This window comes from Rosa rugosa, chromosome 4 (genome assembly GCF_958449725.1).
Source record: "Rosa rugosa chromosome 4, drRosRugo1.1, whole genome shotgun sequence".
NCBI classification, from domain to species: Eukaryota; Viridiplantae; Streptophyta; class Magnoliopsida; order Rosales; family Rosaceae; genus Rosa; species Rosa rugosa.
In genome coordinates, this window is record NC_084823.1 from 51,538,972 (window position 1) to 51,565,269 (window position 26,298).

At 36.9% G+C, this 26,298-nt stretch overlaps 3 protein-coding genes across 10 annotated transcripts; 1 reads left to right on the forward strand and 2 right to left on the reverse strand.

The window, feature by feature from the left end:
- Positions 1-1,035: 1,035 nt before the first annotated feature.
- On the forward strand, positions 1,036-25,826 carry LOC133743839 (protein RAE1-like). 2 transcript variants are annotated; one of them, XM_062171892.1, is made up of 12 exons: positions 1,036-1,162; positions 1,373-1,429; positions 1,526-1,612; positions 1,874-1,951; positions 22,089-22,282; positions 22,594-22,735; positions 22,949-23,029; positions 23,345-23,473; positions 24,626-24,703; positions 24,891-24,962; positions 25,092-25,172; positions 25,259-25,826. In XM_062171892.1, the coding sequence occupies exons 2-12, from the start codon at positions 1,388-1,390 to the stop codon at positions 25,301-25,303; spliced, it is 1,029 nt and encodes a 342-aa protein (XP_062027876.1). In that variant the 5' UTR covers positions 1,036-1,162; positions 1,373-1,387; the 3' UTR covers positions 25,304-25,826. The 2 variants fall into 2 exon arrangements, with proteins under 2 accessions (XP_062027876.1, XP_062027875.1); XM_062171891.1 differs by lacking the exons at positions 1,036-1,162; positions 1,373-1,429; positions 1,526-1,612; positions 1,874-1,951 and adding exons at positions 20,191-20,317; positions 20,528-20,584; positions 20,681-20,767; positions 21,050-21,127.
- Positions 2,165-9,027, reverse strand: LOC133743838 (uncharacterized). Of its 3 annotated transcripts, none has more exons than XM_062171887.1 (20): positions 8,551-9,027; positions 8,322-8,464; positions 8,006-8,238; positions 7,840-7,907; positions 7,615-7,684; positions 7,166-7,525; positions 6,694-6,773; positions 6,545-6,596; positions 6,157-6,310; positions 5,951-6,038; positions 5,301-5,403; positions 5,061-5,151; positions 4,743-4,840; positions 4,309-4,491; positions 3,861-4,112; positions 3,311-3,406; positions 3,105-3,199; positions 2,928-2,991; positions 2,747-2,834; positions 2,165-2,642 (listed from the first exon to the last, which is right to left on the reverse strand). In XM_062171887.1, the coding sequence occupies exons 3-20, from the start codon at positions 8,063-8,065 to the stop codon at positions 2,398-2,400; spliced, it is 2,247 nt and encodes a 748-aa protein (XP_062027871.1). In that variant the 5' UTR covers positions 8,066-8,238; positions 8,322-8,464; positions 8,551-9,027; the 3' UTR covers positions 2,165-2,397. The 3 variants fall into 3 exon arrangements, with proteins under 3 accessions (XP_062027871.1, XP_062027873.1, XP_062027874.1); XM_062171889.1 differs by having other exon boundaries at positions 2,165-2,562; positions 8,551-9,024; XM_062171890.1 differs by lacking the exon at positions 2,165-2,642 and having other exon boundaries at positions 2,746-2,834; positions 2,928-2,986; positions 8,551-9,023.
- LOC133741867 (uncharacterized) lies at positions 10,598-15,347 on the reverse strand. Of its 5 annotated transcripts, none has more exons than XR_009862195.1 (8): positions 14,859-15,346; positions 14,322-14,752; positions 13,086-13,955; positions 12,351-13,002; positions 11,457-12,250; positions 11,307-11,358; positions 10,919-11,072; positions 10,632-10,800 (listed from the first exon to the last, which is right to left on the reverse strand). XR_009862195.1 is itself a non-coding variant. In XM_062169580.1 (7 exons), exons 4-7 carry the CDS (start codon positions 11,648-11,650, stop codon positions 10,604-10,606), a joined length of 597 nt encoding a protein of 198 aa, XP_062025564.1. In that variant the 5' UTR covers positions 11,651-12,250; positions 12,351-13,955; positions 14,322-14,752; positions 14,859-15,347; the 3' UTR covers positions 10,598-10,603. The 5 variants fall into 5 exon arrangements, 1 of the variants encoding a protein (XP_062025564.1); XR_009862197.1 differs by having other exon boundaries at positions 12,351-12,643; positions 12,723-13,955; XR_009862196.1 differs by having other exon boundaries at positions 10,635-10,800; positions 11,457-11,536; positions 11,914-12,250; positions 12,351-13,955; positions 14,859-15,344.
- Positions 25,827-26,298: the final 472 nt, after the last annotated feature.

The following is a 26,298-nucleotide window of genomic DNA, read 5'->3' on the forward strand; positions in this document are numbered from 1 at the left end:
AATGGTGGCCGGTACATGAGAATTTCAAGACTCTGATAATTAGAACAAATACAACAATTAATTTTGGCATATTTTGAGATACCATTACGTTCCACAAGTATTCCCATAAGTCCATAACATCTCTTCTGTCATGTTTCTTAATCTTACCATTAATAAAGCATGATCTTTATAACACAGTTCAATTAACATAATACCAAAATCTTTAATGGTACGAACAAGAGGGTTGAAGGGGTCCAACTAAGACCTTCTTATTAAAAGAAATTAAAAATCATCCGTCTAAGCCCCAAAGACAAGCCAAATTCAAAGGGTAGCAACAACCAAAGTCAATTTATTCTCAAGGGAGGAAAACGATCTTGATTGACGAATCACAAAATTAATAACTCATCTACTCATACAACGGGGTATCAAGACCCTGATAATTATAACGTTCAAATACAACATCCTTTCATATATTTTCCATTAGTCAAGTAGGCCACTCCTCAAACCACATATAAATAATTTTATTTAACATGCTGTAAAATAAACCAAATTATTATCTGTATAAAAGACGTATTTCCTCAGTAACAACATCTACGTAAAAGATGCAAATATCATCAACCGCTTCCCAAAAAATTCAATTCAACAACCAACGAGAATAAAAATAGCTATCAATAGCTTGTCAAATCTCTTACTATTGGGTTTTCATCAGCTCTCCATACTTAAAAAAAACACTTGAAAATTTGTAGCACAACGTTACAACGGAAAATGAGATGCTTATTGTAAGCTATTATCGACCAAAAAAAAAAATTTGTAAGCTAATAAGCTATTGACTATTTTTTGGTCAGAGCTATTGACTTATTTTGCACGCCAACATTTTTGACATATTGTGGATTAAAAAAAAAAAAATTTGTGGACCAACTCCCGCCCTCACAACCCTCATTTTCAATTTTCATTTCTTTATTATTTAAATCTCGCGCTCTTAGGCTCTTACAGCTTACCATTAAAGCTAATTAATCTTTGGTCGTAATTTGAACGCTAACCTCAACACACATATATAACCCTCTCCCTTCCAGAGTTTCACTCACTCACATTTCCCTTTCTCTCTCTCTATTTCTCAGCGCTCTTCGATTTCAAAACCCTCCGGAGTCTCACATCGACGGCCGTACCGTCTCCGATCTCTCAGGTACTTCATAAACTCTAATCTTCGGTTATGTTTCGTTATATCTCAGATTAGGCTAATACGGTACGACTTATTAGGTTTTATCTTGTTTTATCTTCTATTTTCGCTGCGTCATTAGCCTATTGATCTCCTAGGTTTAGCTTCATTTATTCACCTGCAATTTGATTTTACGTGTGTGATGAATGAGCTTTGTTTTCTGTAAATTTTATACAGAGTTGAGGATTTTCAATGTCGGCTTTTATGAATCACAATCCGAACAATTCCTTTGAGGTAAAATTCGATTTCAGTTATTGCGTTTTGCTTTTGCTTCCGTTTCTATTGTTTTATTTTGTGTTATTTTAGTGAGATTATTGTGAAATTTTACAGGTCGCTCAGCCTCCAAGCGATTCTGTTTCAAGCCTCAGTTTCAGTCCCAAATCGAACTTTCTGGTCTCTACCTCCTGGGACAATCAGGTTTCGATTCGTTTTCTTCTTCTTTTTTGTAATTCTTTGGTATAAAGTGCTTAAATTCTGTTTAATTAGTTGCTAGGAAAGTTATTTGTAAATAATTACAGAGAAAATCGAATATGTAGCAGTATGATGTATGAAGTTAAAATTTTATGCAAATCACAGTAACTGAAGTAAGATTTACATACAACATTATTAGGATTTAGCAACCACTTATTAGAATTTAGGAATGATCAGGTGAGTGACTGATGATATGCTTGTGTTTAGGTGCGATGCTGGGATATTCAAAGAATTGGAACAAATATTGCTGCTGCGCCGAAGAGCTCCTTTTCGCATGACCATCCGGTAGTTTACTACTCTATTTTAGCTTTTTGTATTGTATTTTTTACTCTGGCTTTTATCTAAACTGTTCTCTTTGATGTCAATAAAAGAAGTAAGCAACTATGCTAAGAGTCTAAGACTGTTCTCTTTAGTCCTCATCAAGCCGACCCCATCGGTTTGTTTGCTAAATACTAGGCCTAGCTAGTGCAGCGAATGACATTAACTGTAGACTGTAAATTTGCCTTCTGGTGCTAGAACCCTGCTCTTTCTTGTGATGAGAAGTCCAAACTAGTAGAATTTTGTGTAACTGACCTGCCGTATAACCCATATTTATTACAATCTTCCTAACCCGGTGGCCAAGGCGTTTATGATTGATACATGTACTATTGTACAGAATTTTGTTGAAGGCTGCCCTAACCAAAATCATTGATTCTAGGAGCATGGGCTTTGTCCCATGCAAGTCCCCACTCCTAGCCTTCTATGCATCTTTGAACTTTAATTCTGATTGTGAAGTTGCCTCTGACGCTGGCAACTTCGGTTTGAATAGTTGGTTTCGCGGGTTGTGAGCTACTTGTTATTGTTAACCATGAAAGTTCTAGAATTATGTGGTTGACTGGTACGCCTGGCTGCGAAGCCTGCAGCCACATATGCGACTTGTAAGGTAAATAATCGAGAAATTTTAATAAGGTAAATAATTGAGAAATTTTAAGAGACCCTATTTAAAAAGAACACAAAAAAAAAAGTATTAGTTTAAAATACTGATGCAGAGATATTAGAGAAATAGATCTAACTACATCACTCCTATAAATCTAAGCTGACCTTCAGTCTTTTCCAAGCTAAAATCATCAATACAATGATGGATAGAATCACATATGTTTGCCAAAGCCCAAGAAGCAGTTATTCGGACCTGAAGAATGGCAAGAAAGATTTCAGCTGCTTAAGAAATAAAATGGAGAGTATGCTTTATTGAAAAAAAAAAATAGAGAAATAAGAAAAGTACCGAGACCAAAGGATCACGAGTGTTACTCTCCACAGCATGAACAAACTTATCAAGGATCTCTGCACTATAATTTGAGTTCTTAGTAAACTTTTGTCCTAACTTGCACATTAAAGTTGATAACATATAATACAAATTTGAGAGATCATTCAAAGCCGTTCAAAAACATAACAAAATCACCTTTGAGAAACTTGAGGAAAACATGAAATGAAACCAATGGCCCGACAAGCAGCTGCCCTAACTGAAGGTACATCACCGTGTACAGCAGCACGAACCTATGAAGATTTTGTAGTTATAATTCATAAGCTAACAAGAAAACTCTGTTCCATTCACCAGAATACAGCAGTTAAAGTGCAGCTGCTCAACAATAAGTAACGAAAACTTACTAAAGATGAAAGAATGAAGTCCCGTTTTTCCTTCGAGAGTGTGCAGAACACAGAAGAAGTTATACCCGCAAAACAGGTAACTGAGGCAGCTCTCACCTTCCAAGATAAAACGAAAAAAAAAGGATCAAGAGGTGCAGATTAAAACACAAAACATATCTTCTACATATTTACCCAACTTGAGCAAGATTTGGGATAGTCTTGATCCTGCTCAAAATGGATAATTCTATTTGGAAGCTTCAACTATTGATACATTGAGAGTCTCCGAATAAAGACAGTCCAATGATACTCTTTTTACCATTGTAGCAATTGATAGATATCTTTTTACCATCTCAAATTAGAGTTCCGTATAAAAAGGTTTTTTGTATCTTTTCAAATAACTTCAAATCTATCTGCATGTTCTGACAACTGTTTGACAAGATTTTATAATCTGCTGGAACACCAGGTGTGTTTCTTATACCCGTAAGCACCAAAAGGACTGTCAGAATAAATGCAAATCTAAAATTGTTCAAACAAGCAATGCTATTGAAAGTCAGTTTTTATATCAACTAACCATTGCAGAAGTATGTTGTAGAATTAAAGGCATATGCTTCTCAATTGCCTCACACCACTGCTCAATTCCAGACTGACATGATGTGGGTTCATCTCTAGTATTTTCCAAGCTCTCTAGTTCATATGAAGGAGCTGATGAAACTTTCTTCATCCTTATGCAGTCAGAAGTAAATGGGGCATCAAGTAGTTTATCGTCTAAAGGGTCTTCCGTTCCTTTAAATCCAGATATTGCACGAAGAGATTCATCCAAAACCTGATATAATTGGCATCAAGAATCATTATATCTGTGTGTGTGAAAATAGGAAAAAGAATCATCATGTTTATATAAAAAAGGTGCCACTTTGTAAGATTTTACTTCACTTTCTAATGTAAATGAACAGATTCACCAAAAGTATACATTTAATAAATTAGGGAAGCAAAAAAACTAAGAAAAGGAAAAGGGCTCTTACTCTAATAGCAGCTGTAATGAGTTTTTCCCCAATTAATCCAACAGAATTTCCAGAATGCCCTTTCCATTGTCCTGCAGGAACTTCAGGAGTAGCTGCCCTCAAAAGGTGATAAACAATGGTGGAAATTTGTTCCCAACAGGAAAACATTATACTGGGGTAATTGTGCGACACAGCCCTAAGCGCCTGTAAGTGACAACATAAGTAATGTAATGCGACATCTTTCTTAGTTATAACCATGACATGCATCGACAATGCCTCATGCCTTTCTACAAAATAATCAGACTTCTAGTACATAGAAGAGATGACACTATCAGGAAAAGCATAAGCATTTCTTGATGATGGCACGCTGATGCCAAAATGCTTGCCCGGAAGAGAATCAGATCGTCCAATCAGAAATAGATTTTCAAGTTGTCTTACACTAGTTACAGTATTACCGGAAGAGCCTCAAAGGATATTGGCGGGTTGCTAACTTGTTCTGAAAATTGAAACAACGTAAAAAGAACACCTGACTTCTTTTTGGCCTCAGCAAAACCTGGAGAAAAGGCACAGGACACATTTAAGGGGAAAATTGATGAATTTTCCTAAATCCAGATCCGTTAACCATATGGGAGAAAAGAGGCTCAATGAATTATCATATGTTACATGCTGACCAGCAGGATCTTTTTTTTTTTTTTGTTTTTTTTGGTTTTTAAGAACTAGCAAACATGAGTACAAGTAGAGTTATCTGTTTATGCTGCAAATCTTTTGCTCACCATTAAATATCTCTCTCTGAAGCATTTCTTTGATTTGCGGTGAAGATGGTGAGGTATTCAGAGCTGTAGTCAAGCAACTAAAAGAAGAAACCTGTTGAATGAGGTAAAAAAATAATATAAGATATCACAGTGAGGAGGGGCACACATCACAGATATCGTTTACATGTGAAAAAAAAAAAAAAATATATATATATATATATATATATATATATATATATATTAAGCAAAAGGAATACTAACCAGCAGGCCAGTCTGATCAGTTTTAAACTGAAACCCATTTTGTATCCTTTCTTGCAGAGATGTAAAAACTGTTGGCAACAATTCTCCGGGCATTCTTGAATATCTGTAGAATGATGATTGACAGGAACAATAAGTGCACATAACACTATCCTTACAGAAGATAACAATAATTAAATAAAAAGATCAGCAATGCAGCATCACGCATTTATTGACTGTCTACAAGTATCTAATAAAATGAATGACATTATTGAGAGGAAGCTTCCATCCTCGTCATAATGTCGAAAAGTGTCAATTGATAGAGGAAGGGAAATGCCATCATGGCTTCCACATAGGATCCTAATGCAGAGGACAACTGTGTCACTAAAAGCCAAAAGGGGTGGGCAAGGGGAAGATCACACCCAAAAGGTAATATCAATGCACTTAAAAGCTGTAATTCATATCATTTCTGCCAACTTCTTTTTTGCACAATAAAAGTAATATTAAATTGAATTATGACAAGATCACACTGAATTTATTTCAACAAAAATCTGGGAATCAGAATACAGATTAAGGGCAGCATGAGAAGATTAACCAAACAAACAAATATGTGACATTGAAAAAAGAAAGAAAAAACATTGACAATGAAAATGCTTTGGTTGGAGAATACATACGGTGTAGTTGATATCAAAAGCACGAGAATCTTGAACAAGGATGCCAGCAATCTACTATGAGTTTCTCGTTGAATTAAGTATAAAATACCTACATCAGATACATCAGTGTTATAATATCAAGACAAAACATAAGATATACTGAAGCATGTACATGTAGTATAACTACACCGAAAATGAAATGTTGCATTATAGTGCCTTTTACATACCTGTATGAAGCTGCATTAGTATATGTCCAAGGGAACTTGAAAGTGCTGTAAAAGATCCCCTTTTAGAAGACTCTTTGAACTCTGCTACCTGCAGAAAAACAGAAGAAGGCCCATCCAACATTGCTTCCAGAGTTGAGGCAGATGCAACCCGTGCCTAGGCACCATAAGAAGCATGTGTCAGCTAGAAGCACCACTGAAGAAAAATCATTATATGACAATCAGAAGATGTTCGAAAATTGTGAAAATGATAAAAACATTTTCTATGCACTGTAACAAGTGAAAAGATATTATTCTTTTTTTATGTAAATCAAGGGTATAACTGTCAAATAATTCACCAAAGGGTAGTGAGGTAAGTAAAAGATAATATGAAAGGAAGAGTTAACAATACCTTCAAATAGGGATCAAACAGCAAACAAGTCATTAGTGTTGCTTCAAACTTCCTGTATCTCAGAAGGTAACATGAAACAAGTGAGAATGAAAGAGAAATAAATAAATGAAACTAATCAACAATGGATTGGAGGACGTAGGATGCTTCACCTAGGTTGTAGTACATCACTGGTTGGCAAAAGCAGTGTCCATTGGCTACTAAATGATTTCGAATCAGCTTGACAGAGATCCTTCCAAAAAGTAAAAATAATAATAAATGTCAATCACGCTAACATTAAAAGTGTGCATTATCAAAGTCAAGCATACCATCTTATCCACATATTGCAGAATAAATCATGTCATTGTTTAAATGTGTCCCCATGTTTTCAAATTTCACAAAAGCATTAGGTAATTCAGCTAACAAAATTAACTCAAAGAGAAGGTACTTCTTAAGGATGATCAAATAACATCTCCCTTTCATCTCTCTGCATTTAAGTTTTAAAATCTTTCTTTGCTTTCAAATTATGGTAGATGTAAAGAATAGGCACCAAAAAGGATACCTAACATCTACCCTATTATGTGGCCGACTGTTGATGATGAGAAGAAAAAACGGGCGAGAACCAAAATGCCATCCAAAACTTACCTGTCTACAAACAATGGCAGCTACTCTGACCTTCGACTTCTGAATGCTTTCAGTGTCTTTAAGTGATCCATCACTGTCACTATAATCTGAATCTGATGAGGCAAAGTCAAGTGTGGAAGATTCCTGATCTGATAAACCTTGAGAACCTCGAGCTCCAATCTGCTTTGAACTGTCCCTTTTGCGTAGGTGTGGAGGTCTATATGGACTACGATCTGTCTTTTTAGGATCTTCCAAACCAGACTTAAGGCTGGCTACACTAAGTTCACTCTCCTTTTGACCAGTTGCCGGCCTGGTAAGCTGGCTTCTACTACTAATACCATAGGACAAGAACATTCGCAAAGCAGCTACAAAACCTGACACCTGAAAATCAAATCCATAAAGTATGAAGGATAATAATTGCATATCCAAATCCAATCTTAAATCAGATACACAAGACATTAGTAACTTACATGGTCAGAGAGGGAACACTTACGATCTGAGAGAGTCAAGTGCAGACAATGCAGGAGAGATAAATAAAACCTGCAGAGCACAAGCGTCATGGCAACAATATGTAAGGATGAAAAGTTATGTACAACAAGTTGAAACAAGCAGTACTCTAAATTCATGCTTTCATTTGTATCTTTGTTTACATGTTTGTTTAGAGAGAGCCAACAGAAAGGTCAAAGGTAAGTCACCTCGACATTACAGTGTCTTCTACAAGCAGACTTTTAGCTGCCAATACATCCATCACTTTCCTAAAAACCTGGTTCAGATAAAAACAGCCTCAGAATGAAATGTACATTCATATGCTTATAACCACGAGCCTATAAAAGGATTGCCACCTCAATAGATGAAATGTACATTCATATGTTTCTCCAAGCATATTGAATGCAAGGGTCTGAGCTTCCCAGAAGCTGCCATGTCGCGGCAATGGCTTTCTCTTTCCAACTTCAGAAGCAGAGCTCTGGTTGCGAATAGAATGCGATGAGCTACTTAACTCTGAATGACAGCTCTCAATTACGCGCAGAAGGAACTTAACCAGCTGAATCTCATCGGCCGGAGAACACTTCCTCTGGTAGGTGCTCATAACACGCCTAAAACAGGAAGAAATTCATATACAATTTGCAACAACAATACACATTTACTCGAAATTGAATCGAAAACCAGAGGAACTGACCTCAGAGTCTGTAAGCATTCCATGCTGGGCGTAAATGACGAAGAGGCAATGAAGAATTGAAGCATGTTGCCGAAACCGTCAAGCATGAGAGTCCACGAAGCTGAATTGACTTCCAGAGGAAGACGATGGCTGACGTCATGGATCTGGAATCGAAATTTACTGAGGTTAATATGAACAAGCAAAGCATAGGTGAAGATGAAGAAGAAGGTCTCAGTCATAGTCGATATACCAGGTGAATTGTGTGAGCGAAGGTAGGGGTCAAATCGCCGGCGCCGTGAGACTTGGTGGTGATCAATTCCGTTAGGAACAACAAATCTGACGTCACCTCCTGCGGAGGGAGGTCGGGGGCGGCGGAGAGGAGAGTGTGGGAGTGGGAGAAGATGAAATTGTGGAGGAGTTCCGGGATTGGAGTGCGAGGAGGAGTCGTGAGGGTTTCGTCTCTGACGGTCAGAAACGCCGTCCGCCACCACCTGACCGGCGATTGTGATACAGACGCCGTCATAACGACCTTGCTCGTCTTCTCAGTCCCTCCCATTCAATTCAGTTCTTAAAATCGGAGACTGTCCAAACTGTTTCCGTTTCCAACCCGAAAAGGAAAGAGAAATAAATTTCATCGTATAGGCCGGGTCAATTGGATTATGGGCCCAAATTGCAGTCCTATTTGCCTATGGTATATACTGCACAAACCTGGACACATTAGGATTAGACACGGCAAAAACGAAACAGATAAATGTGTTAATGTTGATTTCCCCGGTTGTGATTAGGATTAGGATGATCTTCTAGGGAACGCAACTTATCATGACCCCATTGTGCTGGCTAACGAAGTCTTTTTTCATCCAAGAAGGGTGTATATTGACTCTTTTTCTAGCATCATGCTTAAGTAACTCTAACCGTTTCTTTTATGTATTAATTTATGTATTATAGGGAAGTAAAAGTCAAAATTTTAGCTTTTTTTTTTTCTCCAACTCCAACAAATTCTCTATTTTACAACAATCTCTAAAATCTCAATATTCTTTCTTAAAATTTTATAGTTTGCTGTAAATATAAGGAATTTGGTTTTCTCTTTCGTCACTTTCCCTAAAATAGGGATAGTTATAGAAAATCTGTTGGAGCAAAAGAGGTTTATTTTTCCCTAAAGTATAGAAAAATCAAAATATAGGGAATCTGTTGGAGTTGCTAACATCCCAGAAGATGAACACCTCGATAGTTAAGGCGATTTAAGTGGTTTCCTCAGGTTGCCAATTGTTGGAGATCCTATTCAGAGAATTGATTTTCATATGTTTCTATAGATGGAGGGCAGTTTTGCTGATGAGCTATACTCTGAAACTCAATGTCATATGTGTGCCATATCATGATAATTAACTAGTTCTAGATGTTATAGTCATTGATGATTTAACATTATACAATGATGGTCATCGATCAATGTGGTTTCCCCGGAACCTATTCACCACATCGTCTACCAACCCTTCCCTTTTTATATATCCAACCCCGCCGTTACTCGGTTTGCTCTCTTTTTTTCTTTCTTTCTTCTTCTGGTATATAGTTTTTCGAATTCTTGACCAGTGAGAGTCTGAATAAAGAAATGAAGATTAAACTAGGGTAATTTATTTGGTTGCTGGAAATTAATACTTGTTGTGATCTAACGAGCATGTGATTGTTTTCCTTATAACGTATATTCTAACGACCGTCCAAGAGTTTCGGAAAATTTTTGGCGTGTCATTTTCTTAAAGAAAAATGTGAGTTATAAAAAACAAGTTAGAAACTGCTTTTGACAAGACACTGAACATGGTTCTAAAAGCTCATTTGAGATTATTTGCATGATAAGCAAAGAGTCAAAATATATAATCACATTATTTTTTTTTTTTTTTTAAATTTCCTTAAACTAAAATAAAATAAAATTATATAGTGGACTTCTCCCAACGTTGTTTGTACTTTGTAGCTCTTCTTGGCTCTTCTATCAGACCTTTTTCTGGGGAGATATGATCGTTACATAGAAGGGAAACTTTGGTTCCCTCTATGCTTTTTGGTTGGATTTTTCATTTTTAACCTTATTATATGTGTGTGCGTCCATTGTTTGTGTGCTCCTGTAGTGAATGGATGTAAGAAACTAAGTAACTAATGTGCTTCTTACTGATTAAGATGTAAAACATGTAAATGTATATGTCCCAGTTGCTTTTTGACATATAAATAGTATTCTGTGTTGCAAGAACTTTTTATCTTCTTTGCCATGAGGTTGGCAGATTAGCAGAAAGGGACGAACACTTAGGGAATCAGAATAAAGATTAAGGGCAGCATGAGAAGATTAAACAAACAAACAAACAAACATGTGACATTGAAAAAAGAAAGAAAAAAACATTGACAATAAAAATACTTCGGTTGGAGAATAAATTTGGTGTAGATGATATCAAAAGCATGAGAATCTTGAACAAGGATGCCAGCAATCTACTATGAGTTTGTCGTTGAACCAAGTATAAAATACCTACATCAGATACATCAGTGTTATAATATCAAGAGAAAACAGAAGATATACTAAAGCATGTACATGTGGTATAACTACACCGAAAATGACATTTTACATTATAGTGCCTTTTACATACCTGTATGAAGCTGCATTAGTATCTGTCCAAGGGAACTTGAAAGTGCTGTAAAAGATCCCCTTTTAGAAGACTCTTTGAACTCTGCTACCAGCAGAAAAACAGAAGAAGGCCCATCCAACATTGCTTCCAGAGTTGAGGCAGATGCAACCCGTGCCTAGGCACCATAAGAAGCATGTGTCAGCTAGAAGCACCACTGAAGAAAAATCATTAGATGACAATCAGAAGATGTTTGAAAGTTGTGAAAACGATAAAAACATTTTCCATGCAGTGTAACAAGCGAAAATATATTATTCTTTTTTTATGTAAATCCAGGGTATAGCTGTCAAATAATTCACCAAAGCGTAGTGAGGTAACTAAAAGATAATATGAAAAGAAGAGTAAACAATACCTTCAAATAGGGATCAAACAGCAAACAAGTCATTAGTGTTGCTTCAAACTTCCTGTATATCAGAAGGTAACATGAAACAAAATGAGAATGAAACAGAGAGAAATAAATGAAATTAATCAACAATGGATTGGAGGACGTAGGATGCTTTACCTAGGTTGTAATACATCATTGGTTGGCAAAAGCAGTGTCCATTGGCTACTAAATGATTTCGAATCAGCTTGACAGATATCCTTCCAAAAAGTTATTTTTGTCAATCCGCAAGCGTGCATTATCAAAGTCAAGCATACCATCTTATCCACATATATTGCAGAATAAATCATGTCATTGTTTAAATGTGTCCCCATGTTATTAAAATTTCACAAAAGCATTAGGTATTCCAGCTAACAAAATCAACAGAAAGAGAAGGTACTTCTCAAGGAAGATCAAATAACATCTTCCTTTCATCTCTCTGTATTTTAAGTTTCAAAATATTTCTTTGCATTCAAATTATGGTAGATGTAAAGAACAGGCACCAAAAAGGATACCTAACATCTACCCTATTTTGTTGCCGACTATTGATGATGAGAAGAAAAAACCGGGAAGAACCGAAACGCCATGCCAAACTTACCTGTATACAAACAGTGGTAGCTACTCTGACCTTCGATTTCTGAATGCTCTCAGTGTCTTTAAGTGATCCATCACTGTCACTATAAATCAGAGAGGCGAGGTCAAGTGTGGAAGTTTCCTCATCTGATAAACCTTGAGAACCTCAAGCTCCAATCTGCTTTGAACCGTCCCTTTAGCGTAGGTGTGGAGGTTTATATGGACTACGATCTGTCTTTTTAGGATCTTCCAAACCAGACTTAAGGCTTGCTACACTCAGTTCACTCTCCTTTTGACCAGTTACCGGCCTGGTAAGCTGGCTTCTACTACTAACAAGAACATTTGCAAAGCAGCTACAAAACCTGACACCCGAAAATCAAATCCAGAAAGTATGAAGGATAATAATTGCATATATATCCAAATCCAATCTCAAATCTGATACACAAGACAATAATATCTTACATGGTCAGGGAGGGAACACTTAAGATCTGAGAGAGTCAAGTGCAGACTATGCAGGAGAGATAAATAAAACCTGTAAAGCACAAGCGTCATGGTAATAATATGTAAGGATGAAAAGTTATGGAAAACGAGTTGAAACAAGCAGTACTCCAGATTCATGCTTTCATTTGTATCTTTGTTTACATGTTTGTTTAGAGAGAGCCAACAGCAAGGCCAAAGATAAGTTAGCTCGATATTACAATGTCTTCTACAAGCAGGCTTTTAGCTGCCAATACATCCATCACTTTCCTAAAAACCTGGTTCAAATAAAAACAGCCTCAGAATGAAATGTACGTTCGTATGCTTATAAACACGAGCCTAGAATAGGATTGCTACATCAATAGATGATTTCCAGATATCAACAGGAAACGACGAGCTGGCCCTAGAGATTGTTTCTCCAAGCATATTGAATGCAAGGGTCTGAACTTCCCATACTCTGCCATATCACGGCATTGGCTTTCTCTTTCCCACTTCAGAAGCAGAGCTCTGGTTGCGAATCGAATGCAATGAGCTACTTAACTCCGAATGACAGCTCTCAATTACACACAGAAGGAACCTCACCAGCTGAATCTCATCGGCCAGAGAACACTTCCTCTGGTAGGTGCTCATAGCACGCCTGAAACAGAACAAATTCATCTACAATTTGCAACAAACAATGCACATTTGCTCGAAATCGAATCAAAAACCAGAGGAGCTGACCTCAGAGTCTGTAAGCATTCCATGCTGGGCGTAAATGATGAAGAGGCAATGAAAAATTGAAGCATGTTGCCGAAACCATCAAGCATCATTTTTAACCTTACTATTAGATCTTCAATGCCTAATCATTCTTTAATGTGTGCGCGTCCAATTTCTGTGTGCTCTTGTAGTGAATGGATATCAGAAGCGAAGTCACTAATGTACTTCTTACTGATCAAGATGTAAAACATGTACATGTATATGTACTAGTTGCTTTTTAACATATATATAGTATTCTGGGTTGCAAGGACTTTTTATCTTCTTTGCCATGAGCTTAGCAGATTAGAAGAAAGGGACGAATACTTACTAGAGATAGGAAAAAAAGAAAGAGAAAGAACCCCTCAATAGATTAGCAAAGGAAGAACAGTGATTAGAAATATTTCTCAAAAGCATCTCAAGTTAAGAGCAGATATGCAATGCAAACTTGTAACCAGAACAGAAAAATTACTGTTTGACATATAGATTCATGAACAAGTAGCCGAAAAGCTAGCTTAGAGTCACCATGATTCAGTATGTAAGGCTGAAGCACATCCACTATTCATTCACAGTTATAGGCATGAAGTCCTACTGTCATCTATTCACAAGACAGCTCATATCTCCTACCTAGTTGACAATCTGAACAAAAACTACTAGAGCTAGAACCTAAAAGCCGAACATGATTTTGTGAGGTGAGTTGATGAAGCATCTTTGCAGAAGGGTGACCGAGACGCTAATGCCACAAAAATTGGGAAGCAGAAGCAACAAAAGCAGTTGGTAAGTGGATGAAGAGTTGAAGACGGTGTAGAGACCAGCATCAGAGAGGCCTTGATACACTAGCTTCCCCGATCAAAGATCCTGAACAAAACAAGCATAAGGAGTGAAAATGATTAAACAATGGTTATCAGTAACGTTTTGATAAACAGGAAAGAAGATTATGCGAAGCCAATAAAAGGCAAAGAATGAGGTACATGGGAACAGCACCTCTGAATGTCTAGATTAAATGACTAGGCCAACAAAAAAACAAACACGACCCAAGCAGAACAACATGTCTGAATTTCTCAATTGAGTGAAGGGCAACAAAAAGGCACAGACGATACATGTCAAATCCAAGCATCTCAAATATACGATTACATAGAGATTGTGTCAAACTGTGAGACTCGAAGAAAACAAAAACATGATGAGAACAAAACTGAAGAAACAAAAAGAATATGGAAACCATACCTGGTATTTAGTGCTGGCACCTATCCATGAGTAAGTCATGGATGGCAGCAAACTCATGGATGGCAGCAAACTCTGCGTTGGTAAGAAAATCTCGGCAGCTGGCATGTGGAGTGCAGAAGCCACCGTCACTCAGCCTCTTCAGCAACTGGACATCTTCGATATTTCCAACAGTCTGGTAAACCACTGGAGTCCCGTCCTCCGCAACGAAAACAGTCCCAGCGTTGAGACGGCTTAGCAGCTCGCCCAGCAAATTCATGTCGCACTGAACAGCGAAGAAACTGGTCCACAGCCTCACCGCAGGAAGGGGGGCAAGTGTGAGTGGTGTCACGCCTCCTTGGAGAATGCCGATGTCCAGCGAAGCCTTCAGGTGAAGGATATGCTTGTCCAGATCCGTCGCTTGCTGTGCAATTAGCTCAAGAACCAAGGGAGATCTATTCAGAACCAAGGGAGACAGTGAGCTCACTCTATGATCAAATAGACTCTACGAGGACTCAAATAGACTCTCCGAGGACTCAAATACACGGATTCGATACTTACGCGAGTGGTGGTGGCGCAGTTGGAGAGACCGAGAGGCGACGGCGGCGAGCTTCAGTGCTCCGACGGAGATGCTCAACGGTTTGGACGATGTGGCCCAAGCCCTGGCTCAGACATAAAATCTGAGCGTCCACCTCAGCATCATCCTCCATCAGGGACGAGCGTGAGCGTGGGGGAGTGCGGGGGGAATCGAGAGACATGGAGGCGGCGTCCATAGGTTGAGAGAGAGAGAGAGGACTCGGTGAGGTAGAGGGGAAGAAGAACAGAGAAAATTTGCTTTTGAATTGTGAGACGGTGAGAGACAAATTGTGGGTTTATATATATAGGGAGGGAGAGAGAGAGACAGGGAGAGGTAGTGGTTGTCGGGCGACACGCCTTTGCAACGCGTGAGGGCCCCACATCTCCCATCCGTACTCTCATCTCCGAAAACCACACTGCAAACTTGTTTGCGGTGGTTATGGAGGACTACGGCCTCTTTAAGAAGAATTTCAGTTGTTTTTGAACATACTTAACTTTTAAAAAAGAAAAAGAAAAAAAAGAAGTCCCATATGTTAAAGTCAGAATCGGTTTTGGGCTGCTTACCATTGCAACTTTTCATCTGGGTTTTGAGGCCCACTTTTCTTTGACAAACCAAAATAAGCAAGTGCTATGTTAAAATTTATTTGAGTAATTTCAGGTTATTTTTACAAATTAGACATTTAGATGATTTTTCGTATTCTTTTTAATAAGGAAAGATTTTATATTAAAAAAAAAAAAACTGAAAATATGCAGTCATTACTCATTACCAGAAAAAAACTGCTTTTGTTGATTTGCTATTATCTCCTTTTTATATATATGGGTCATGAGTATTTTTATTTTCTTTTTTTGTCCTCAAAATGTTAATTTTTTTCCTTTTTCTTTTCATAATTTTCATTTTAGTTATATCAAATGATTGTCATTTTGATGAAAATAATTCTAAAAAAAAAAAAGATTGTCATTTTGGTATCTTGGTATATCACGTTTGTATCCTAAATGAGGTATACGAACTGATCAAATTAGACATAGAAAATTAAATTAAAGAAGGCCGGACGGTTAGGACATAATTTTTGCAATCCATCCATCAACTTCTTTCCTTTTTAATCTTCTTTTTTGTTTATTATTTTTTTATATAATGGAGGCAAAATCCCAAAAAACAACATAAACAAAACTAAAAAGCCAACATGCCTTTTACAAAATTTAGGATGCCTAACAATCTCAAAATAATTTCCCTAGCAATAAACTTCTTCATTATAACATATGGTTCATTACTTTTCAAAAAAAGAAGAAGATATTGTTCATTAATAATTGAACCTCGAAATTTATCGAGACTTCAAACATCGAGCAAATCAATCACCTCTACCATTCTTTTACTTCTAAATGGGGTGTTGGAATTAAATTGGACGTCCAAAGTTCAATGGAATCCGTTTTAGGCATAATTTGTCATGACACACATTATTTGTTGAAATTGGAAGCTTAAAATTTATAAAGACTCGAAAGTGAGCCACGGAAACCACATTTATACATGACCGATTCTAACAAATAACTAAAAAGGAAATAGTTGATGCAAAAGGGCGACCAAACCTTTCGGAGGAGAATCAGAAAATGAAAAGCGCCATTAGAACTCAGAGAGAGAGAGAGAGAGAGAGAGAGAGAGAGAGAGAGAGAGAGAGAGAGAGAGAGAGAGAGAGAGAGAGTGTGTGTGTGTGTCTAGTGGCAAGAGTGAACTGGAAAAAAGATGGCTATTGAAGAATGAGAGGCAGAAAATGATAATTCAGTAGGAAAAGATGCAAAACTAAAGAATTTTCCTACACCTATCAGATTAAAGGAGTTAAAGATAAAAGGAATATAATACCTATTCCTAATAGATTAAGGAGTCGTCACATTTACCTATTCCTAATAGATTAAGGGGCAATGCTCTATAAAAGGCAAGCCACTAGCTCTATCGGTTAATATCCAACTAACCAAAGTTTCTCTCCTCTCTCGACCACTTTAGATCTCGAAACCCTATTCCCTCTTAGGTGTCAGCCGTTCTCAAACAGTAGTCAATGGAGTACCTCCCGCAAGACCTAATATATGAAATTGTGTTACGACTCCCTGTGAAGGGTCTGATCCGATTTTCTTTTGTTTCGAAGCTATGGAAGGCTGTGATCTACAGCAAAGACTTCATTAAAGAGCATCAGCAACGCCGCTCTATCAACAACTCCAAGAAAGATTTCACCCTCATACGCCATGGTGTTCAGTCCGGAGATTTTCATCACTTCTATGCAGCCTCCTTTTCTGCTGATACATTAGAGGAAGAACAACAAATCGAGCATCCAATATATTCCCTTGAAGAAGAGTATGGACTTGGGCTTCATACTCGTATCATTACTGTCTGCCATGGATTGGTTTTACTAGGTGTTCTGTGTAGGAAGGCTACTAGTAATTATGTGCACCTCTATGTATGGAACCCGGTGATCGCAAAGCACAGACACATATCCCAGCCCATATGGCCAGAAGGAGAAGACCCGCATTTTACGTATGGAATAGGTTATCATTGTGACGAAGATGACTTAAAGGTGTTAGTTTTGAGGCAAACTGGTAGACGGCCGATTTGGAAAATCCAGTTTATAGTTTGCAGCGTAGCAACAGGCCAATGGAAAAGGATAACAAAACTTCCACCTAGTAATCTTCAAGTTAATATATTTTGTTATTATAATATGGTGTCGTTGAGCGATTCTCGTGTGGCTTGGCTGATGGCAGATGTTGATTATATGGATCTGTACCATGTTGTGACTTTTGACCTTGTGAAGGAGGAGTATAATACTTATCGGGTTCCGATTTCTATTCGTGGTCCAGGGGCTATAACGCTGATGGAACTGGGAGGCTTCCTGTGCTTTAGGCATCGTCAAAATATTTGGTTCATGAAGGATTCTTCTTGGTCGACCGAGCCTATTCCTCTGAATAATTCCAGGCCTCTATTCTTTGATGGTGAGAGGTTTCTGTTGAGCAGGTTTTCTGGTGATCATAAGGAGCTCTTTTGGTACAACATAAAGACACAAGATCATCAACATGTGACGCGAACTGGTGACTATGCTGGAAGCTTTGATGGGGCTACTACTCAGACAGCTTTCATTTGTGGAGGAAACCTCCGTTTTCTCCTCGATGGTCAACCTGATCTGTATGCCTATTTCTGTCGTCCCTAAACCCTAGCTAGTTTCAACTTTCAAGTCTCCATCGATCTCTTTGAATTATTGGGCAAAGCCCTAGCTAACTAAGGGCTTATGTTTTATGCGAATTGTATTTTATCACAAAAATCGGACACGAACTATGACCAAATGCAAATTTGAAAACCAAGTCCAAAAAATAGACTTGATACTTTCAATACAAAGGTGTGGGTTTGTTTAATTACATATATGGTACGTATTTTTGCAAATGTTCTGTACGTTTAGTGGTACAATGCGTTTATATATATCATTGTCTCCTACATCCTAAATACAGGTCATGAAAATTAGGAATCAATTATTTACATTCTTGTTGTACGTTGTAGTACTATTCTACATATTTTGTGCCCATCTTTTGTTTTGGTTGATCTTTTGCAGGTTGATAGAGGCACCGTGTTGATAAAGGCACTGGCAAGTACTTGGGTTTGTTAGTTCAAATGAGAAAGGATTTAAGGGTTTAACATAATCATTTTGAGGGTTTTGTAGCTAATATCTGGGATTCTGGATCTATCAAGAATTGTATTTGCTATTAAACATTATATCAACAATTAGGAGACGTCTAAACAAGTAATTCAGAGCTTCACTTGCTATATATTTGCTAGTATTGGCATCAAAATGAGTCAATGACCTACTCGCCCGAATGAATCGTTTGAACAAAACTTACCTCTTCACTTTCTAAAATCCCAATATGTCATTATCCTATTTAATTGGCTATGATTTATAGTGCACAAACCTAGATATCTCCCCACTACATTAGGATTCAAGGTGCATATCAAACTAAAATTAAAACCTCCTCGAATATTTAGGTCTAGCTAGCTACATATACACAAAATCTATGGATTATAGCACACAATTTTTTACCTTTATTTTTAAAAAAAAATTTTGACCAAATTTTCATGTTATTGTTTTTTTTTTTTCACCAAAATTTCCACCATCACATAATGATTTTTATACACTGCTCGAATTGATGGAACTCAAAAATCACGACCCGGTTTTTTACTAAATTTTTCAAAATAAAAAAAAAATGTTCTTAAAAAAGTCATTAGATTATGAAAATCGTGCTCTATAAACAGTGAGCTAATGGTGGCCGGTACATGAGAATTTCAAGACTCTGATAATTAGAACAAATACAACAATTAATTTTGGCATATTTTGAGATACCATTACGTTCCACAAGTATTCCCATAAGTCCATAACATCTCTTCTGTCATGTTTCTTAATCTTACCATTAATAAAGCATGATCTTTATAACACAGTTCAATTAACATAATACCAAAATCTTTAATGGTACGAACAAGAGGGTTGAAGGGGTCCAACTAAGACCTTCTTATTAAAAGAAATTAAAAATCATCCGTCTAAGCCCCAAAGACAAGCCAAATTCAAAGGGTAGCAACAACCAAAGTCAATTTATTCTCAAGGGAGGAAAACGATCTTGATTGACGAATCACAAAATTAATAACTCATCTACTCATACAACGGGGTATCAAGACCCTGATAATTATAACGTTCAAATACAACATCCTTTCATATATTTTCCATTAGTCAAGTAGGCCACTCCTCAAACCACATATAAATAATTTTATTTAACATGCTGTAAAATAAACCAAATTATTATCTGTATAAAAGACGTATTTCCTCAGTAACAACATCTACGTAAAAGATGCAAATATCATCAACCGCTTCCCAAAAAATTCAATTCAACAACCAACGAGAATAAAAATAGCTATCAATAGCTTGTCAAATCTCTTACTATTGGGTTTTCATCAGCTCTCCATACTTAAAAAAAACACTTGAAAATTTGTAGCACAACGTTACAACGGAAAATGAGATGCTTATTGTAAGCTATTATCGACCAAAAAAAAAAATTTGTAAGCTAATAAGCTATTGACTATTTTTTGGTCAGAGCTATTGACTTATTTTGCACGCCAACATTTTTGACATATTGTGGATTAAAAAAAAAAAAATTTGTGGACCAACTCCCGCCCTCACAACCCTCATTTTCAATTTTCATTTCTTTATTATTTAAATCTCGCGCTCTTAGGCTCTTACAGCTTACCATTAAAGCTAATTAATCTTTGGTCGTAATTTGAACGCTAACCTCAACACACATATATAACCCTCTCCCTTCCAGAGTTTCACTCACTCACATTTCCCTTTCTCTCTCTCTATTTCTCAGCGCTCTTCGATTTCAAAACCCTCCGGAGTCTCACATCGACGGCCGTACCGTCTCCGATCTCTCAGGTACTTCATAAACTCTAATCTTCGGTTATGTTTCGTTATATCTCAGATTAGGCTAATACGGTACGACTTATTAGGTTTTATCTTGTTTTATCTTCTATTTTCGCTGCGTCATTAGCCTATTGATCTCCTAGGTTTAGCTTCATTTATTCACCTGCAATTTGATTTTACGTGTGTGATGAATGAGCTTTGTTTTCTGTAAATTTTATACAGAGTTGAGGATTTTCAATGTCGGCTTTTATGAATCACAATCCGAACAATTCCTTTGAGGTAAAATTCGATTTCAGTTATTGCGTTTTGCTTTTGCTTCCGTTTCTATTGTTTTATTTTGTGTTATTTTAGTGAGATTATTGTGAAATTTTACAGGTCGCTCAGCCTCCAAGCGATTCTGTTTCAAGCCTCAGTTTCAGTCCCAAATCGAACTTTCTGGTCTCTACCTCCTGGGACAATCAGGTTTCGATTCGTTTTCTTCTTCTTTTTTGTAATTCTTTGGTATAAAGTGCTTAAATTCTGTTTAATTAGTTGCTAGGAAAGTTATTTGTAAAGAATTACAGACATGAGACATTTCTGTGAGTATGCCATCGAATATGTAGCAGTATGATGAATGAGGTTAAAATTGTATGCAAATCACAGTAACTGAAGTAAGATTTACACACAACATTATTAGGATTTAGCAACCACTTATTAGAATTTAGGAATGATCAGGTGAGTGACTGATGATATGCTTGTGTTTAGGTGCGATGCTGGGATATTCAAAGAATTGGAACAAATATTGCTGCTGCGCCGAAGAGCTCCTTTTCGCATGACTATCCGGTAGTTTACTACTCTATTTTAGCTTGTTGTATTTTTTACTCTGGCTTTTATCTAAACTGTTGTCTTTGATGTCAATAAAAGAAGTAAGCAACTATGCTAAGACTGTCCTGCATTAATTCTCTGTTGTTGACCTATTCAAGAAAGAACTTTTACATTCCATAGTGAATTCTTTCTTCAAGCATGAATTCCAAAGTCTATATTTTTCTTACTGAACTTCATTGTGTAATGGAATTATAGACATGCACAATGAAATACAATGAGATAGTCAGTTATGATTTTCAGATGCAACTATTTTACGATTCCTGTTCACTTTAGATTTAACAGGTGTATGCCTATGGTCTGCCTTTACCTGTAGAATTTGCACTTGGAACTTTTGACCCCCTTGCCTGCTCCATTGTTCAGATGAGACTATGGTCCACTGATATGATTCTTGGCTTTCACAGCTATTGTTACAGTCATATTGTACCAGTACAACCTATAATTGTTTCATGGCTTCACCAAGCTCAAGAGAACCTTGTCATATTAGATAATCTTCACTTTTTCCTTCAAGTCATAGTGTCTTAATTAACTACTAGTATGGCTCACAACATATTAGGTTGTGCTGTTTGCTTTGAGACATTATTACTCATGCATCAAGACCAGACATACAAAAAGAAAAGGGAAACATAATAGGATGTGTGAGACATGTTTGCAAGATCGTAGTATAGAATATAGACATGAAGGACAATTGCATGTACAATTTTTATATGGTGTTGATTTTAAACATGTATGTTTGTGCTGTCATTATGTGATATATAAGAGAGTCTTCATGATCGAGTAAGGATCAGTATTTCCCAGCGATTTGTACATGTATGTGCATTTGCATGTATGTACTTGTGACCTACCGACTTCTCTGTCATATGTTTAATAGTCTGCAGTTTATATTTCGTACACAAATGCTAATATATGACAACCTATGTAGGTTTTGTGCTCAACATGGAAGGATGATGGGATGGCTGTATTCTCTGGAGGTTGTGACAGGCAAGTTAAGATGTGGTCTCTAATGTCTGGTGGCCAAACGAGTACTGTTGCCATGCATGATGCACCCATAAAAGAGATTGCTTGGATTCCCGAGATGGCGCTCTTAGTCACAGGAAGCTGGGACAAGACTATGAAGTAATTTAACACAGCGTTCAGTCTTAAATATTTGAGTTATCTAAATAATTATACACCATAGGTTTATTTGTCTTTGTTAGTTGAAGGTAATAGGCAGTAATTCAGTTGAGAATGTTTTTCTCCTTTGCTCCTAATCCTAAGTTTTGTTCTGTGCCACCTGACGTTCTCATACATCTGAGAACTAGGTTTCTTCTAACTGTTCATGTCCTTTACTGTTTTTCCACCTTAAATTTATTCATAAATAAAGATCTATATTTTGCCTTAATCTCAAGTTATCTGTTTATGAACATATGATCTTGGCCTATATTCAGGTACTGGGATTTGAGGCAGCCAAATCCAGTGCATACCCAACAACTACCCGAACGCTGTTATGCACTAACAGTGAAACACCCTCTAATGGTTGTTGGAACAGCAGATAGAAATCTGATCATATTTAACTTGCAGAGTCCACAGGTAAGATTTTATTTTCAGAAGGTGTGAACAAGAATCAATTAAAAAATCAAAGGAGGCCTCTTTTTTTTTTTTTTTTTTTCAGCAAATTCATATACTCCCACGTTTCCAAAAATAACATAACTTTTGTGGGACTTTGAGGATAATCTTCTAGCTTTAGAATTGTTCAACATGAAACTGCATTTGGTATTCAAGAGATTATCATATTTCTGACAGACTGAGTTCAAGAGAATCATTTCACCCCTGAAGTATCAGACAAGGTGTGTTGCTGCATTTCCTGATAAGCAAGGTTTCTTGGTAAGTATTAACACTTACTTTAAATCCTTTTTGCTGCCTGAATGAATAGTTCTCTTTTCAACGTTTTGCATGAATTTACCTGCGTACTTAAGGAAGATAAATAAACGTTCCTTATATGCAGATGTTTTATTCAAGACAGATGATATACCTCTTCATGACAATCTGTGCTTCATTACTTCTTTCTTTTTTCTTTTTTTTTGAAGGTCTATTATGAGACTGATATATAAGATCATACATACTATTTTTCTCTCTTTGCTTGAGGACTAGTCTATTCTGTAAATAATTAATCATTCTTCTGATGTTATGCTCTGCCAGGTTGGTTCAATTGAAGGGAGGGTTGGAGTGCAGCATCTGGATGAAGGACAAGATAGTAAAAACTTTACCTTCAAATGCCACAGAGAAAACAATGCTCTTTACTCAGTCAACTCTATAAACTTCCATCCTGTAAGATTTCTATTTCCATTCTTTTTTTTTCCCTTTGCCATAATTTTCTGGCACTGCTTACATTTTGTTCTTCTTTTCTTTTATAACTAAAGAGAGAGAAGGGCAAGGGAAAAAGGTTAGGGATGATAAGTGGAGAAAGGAGTGGTTTATACAATGAGAACCAGACATATTTTTTTGACTTTCTAGTTTTCCTTTGTCCTATTTATTTCCCTCTCTTTTTGATGTAGAGAACAAGAACACATAGTGATACCAAACAGGCCTTGTATTTTCATTTTTAGAAAGATTAATAATCAATAATTACTGGATTGTTTTGCTTGTTGTCTTGTCATAGTTTGCAAGAGTTAGAGAAGTTCTATATTTCTTTACCTAGATCTCATGTTGTCTTCTGTTGGGATCATGACCAAGAAAATGCAAACTACTACCTGTTTCTTTCATGGACTTGTGCCATTTTCAATGTTACTAGTTTCCCCTGACACATTGGCTGTGGGAAAAACTCTTGACAATCATCATTTGCGTTTCTGATAAGACTTGTATGTCTGGTGGATAAGCTATATATGACACAACCTCTTGGTTGATTTCGTGTGAAGTGTGGACATTCTATTATAGTATCCTCCACAACAAAAAACAGAAATTTTGTTACTAGTTAGTCTTTTTTGCTGTCTTTTTGAGAATCCAGTTCGTAGGTTTGAGTTTCATGAATCCAGTTCTTTAAGGAATCCTTTATTTACTCTTCCAAATACTGGATGTGTTACTAGATATGGCATAATAGGAACAGATTCTGATGGACAACAATTTTGGAAATTCGATAGTAATGTCTGGTTACAGGTTCTTTCTATATATATCATTTATGTTATGTAGTGTTCTTTGCTTATGGCTACATCGAGACATTAAAGAATTTTTCAATATCCTATCATATCTTCCTTTTGATATTATATCTTCTATTACATGAAGTCTACTGGAAATTTGAAGTACATTTGATTCGTTTTACTTCATTCTTGTCATTGTTTTGCTCAGTTATTTGATATTATCTCATTATTGCCAACTTATAAGTCATTGTTCATTCTGATTCTGATAGGTTACACTATATATAGTTTCTTTTCTGCGCATTCTTATTATTTGGCCTTTAGGATCTTATTGTGTCGCTTGTTTCAGGTGCATCACACATTTTCTACAGCTGGTTCTGATGGTTCTATCAGTTTTTGGGATAAGGACAGCAAACAGAGACTCAAGGTTTTTCTCTCATCTATTTATAAATTGTTTTGCTTGTCTTTTTCTAATAGCCAAGACTTAAATATTCCTACCTCTCTCTGTTTCCTTAATTTTGTACAACAAATCATCATTTTATCACTTGGCATCATCGTTTGATCTTCTGTGGTTATATGCATATAGTTGTCTAATACAAGTTTCCTGCTTTTAGGCCATGCAAAGGTGCAATCAACCCATTCCTTGCAGTACTTTCAACAATGATGGTTCCATATATGCATACTCGGTGATCTCTCTCTCTCTCTGCGCGCGTGTGTGCTTATATAGCAAGGCGGAGTGATAAACTATAAATATACAACTGATATGGACATGATTAATTGGAATTTGAAATTTGTTTTCGAAATTTGTGTTGTAGGTTTGCTATGACTGGCATAAGGGAGCAGAAAATCATAATCCTTCTACTGCAAAGACCTCCATTTTCCTCCACTTGCCACAGGTATATCCAACGATACTTCAACAGTTTTATTCATTAATGCCTGAAAATTTTCAGACTTTCAAACTATCTGTCTTTTTGTGCTGCAGGACGCTGATGTTAAAAGCAAGCCAAGACCTGGTGGAAGAAGGTGAAGCTGGTTTTGAACAACTTGGTAGTGGATGCAATCCTATGACCTCTTTGTATAAGCATGACATCTTACTAGTTGCTAATACAGTAATACGTGATCAAGGCTGATCAAGACTAGACTACCCCCTCCCTCCTTTGGGTGTAGTCATTTTTGTACGAGGGTCCCTCTTGTCCTGTTTCGATCTCCTTTAGTCCTCATCAAGCCGACCCCCATCGGTTTGTTTGCTAAATACTAGGCCTAGCTAGTGCAGCGAATGACATTAACTGTAGACTGTACATTTGCCTTCTGGTGCTAGAACCATTGATCTTGTCCCTGCTCTTTCTTGTGATGAGAAGTCCAAACTAATAGAATTTTGTGTAACTGACCTGCCGTATAACCCATATTTATTACAGTCTTCCTAACCCGGTGGCCAAGGCCGGATTAGGAAGACTATTGTACAGAATTTTGTTGAAAGCTGCCCTAACCAAAATAATTGATTATAGGAGCATGGGCTTTGTCCCAAGTCCCCACTCCTAGCCTTCTATGCATCTTTGAACTTTAATTCTGATTGTGAAGTTGCCTCTGACGCAGGCAACTTCGGTTTGAATAGTTGGTTTCGCGGGTTGTGAGCTACTTGTTATTGTTAACCATGAAAGTTCTAGTATTATGTGGTTGACTGGTACGCCTGGTTGCGAAGCCTGCAGCCACATATGCGACTTGTAATAACTGATTTGTACAAGACTACAAGCCGACTTGGTGAGTGACAAATCAATTCCCAAGTTCACTTACTCTTGTGGGCCTAACTTTTCTTTGTTGGGGTTCCCATTCTTAATTAACGAGGCTTACGAGATTAACAGTTATAAACAAATTTAATAAGTGTTTTCGGACAAACTCAATTACGTTATGACAGATGTCACTCTTAACAACTCTGTTATGCCTAAAGTCAGGTTTTATTATGATAGTATGTCACTCTTAACAACTGTGTTGTACCTAAAGTTAGAATTTGTATGGCATTTAAAA

Excerpts from the sequence above, each read along its gene's own strand:
- LOC133743839 (XM_062171892.1), top strand. The coding sequence starts at position 1,388 with ATGTCGGCTTTTATGAATCACAATCCGAACAATTCCTTTGAG. Across the intron at positions 1,613-1,873 it reads CTACCTCCTGGGACAATCAG|GTGCGATGCTGGGATATTCA; the intron begins GTTTCGATTCGT and ends GCTTGTGTTTAG. Across the intron at positions 1,952-22,088 it reads CCTTTTCGCATGACCATCCG|GTTTTGTGCTCAACATGGAA; the intron begins GTAGTTTACTAC and ends CAACCTATGTAG.
- LOC133743838 (XM_062171887.1), bottom strand. The coding sequence starts at position 8,065 with ATGGCAGCTTCTGGGAAGCTCAGACCCTTGCATTCAATATGCTTGGAG. Across the intron at positions 4,841-5,060 it reads TCAGAGAGAGATATTTAATG|GTTTTGCTGAGGCCAAAAAG; the intron begins GTGAGCAAAAGA and ends CCTTTTCTCCAG. Across the intron at positions 2,992-3,104 it reads TTTCCTCAAGTTTCTCAAAG|TGCAGAGATCCTTGATAAGT; the intron begins GTGATTTTGTTA and ends CTCAAATTATAG.
- LOC133741867 (XM_062169580.1), bottom strand. The coding sequence starts at position 11,650 with ATGGGGACACATTTAAACAATGACATGATTTATTCTGCAATATATGTG. Across the intron at positions 11,359-11,456 it reads AATGATGTATTACAACCTAG|GAAGTTTGAAGCAACACTAA; the intron begins GTAAAGCATCCT and ends TCTGATATACAG. Across the intron at positions 10,801-10,918 it reads ACTAATGCAGCTTCATACAG|GTATTTTATACTTGGTTCAA; the intron begins GTATGTAAAAGG and ends TATCTGATGTAG.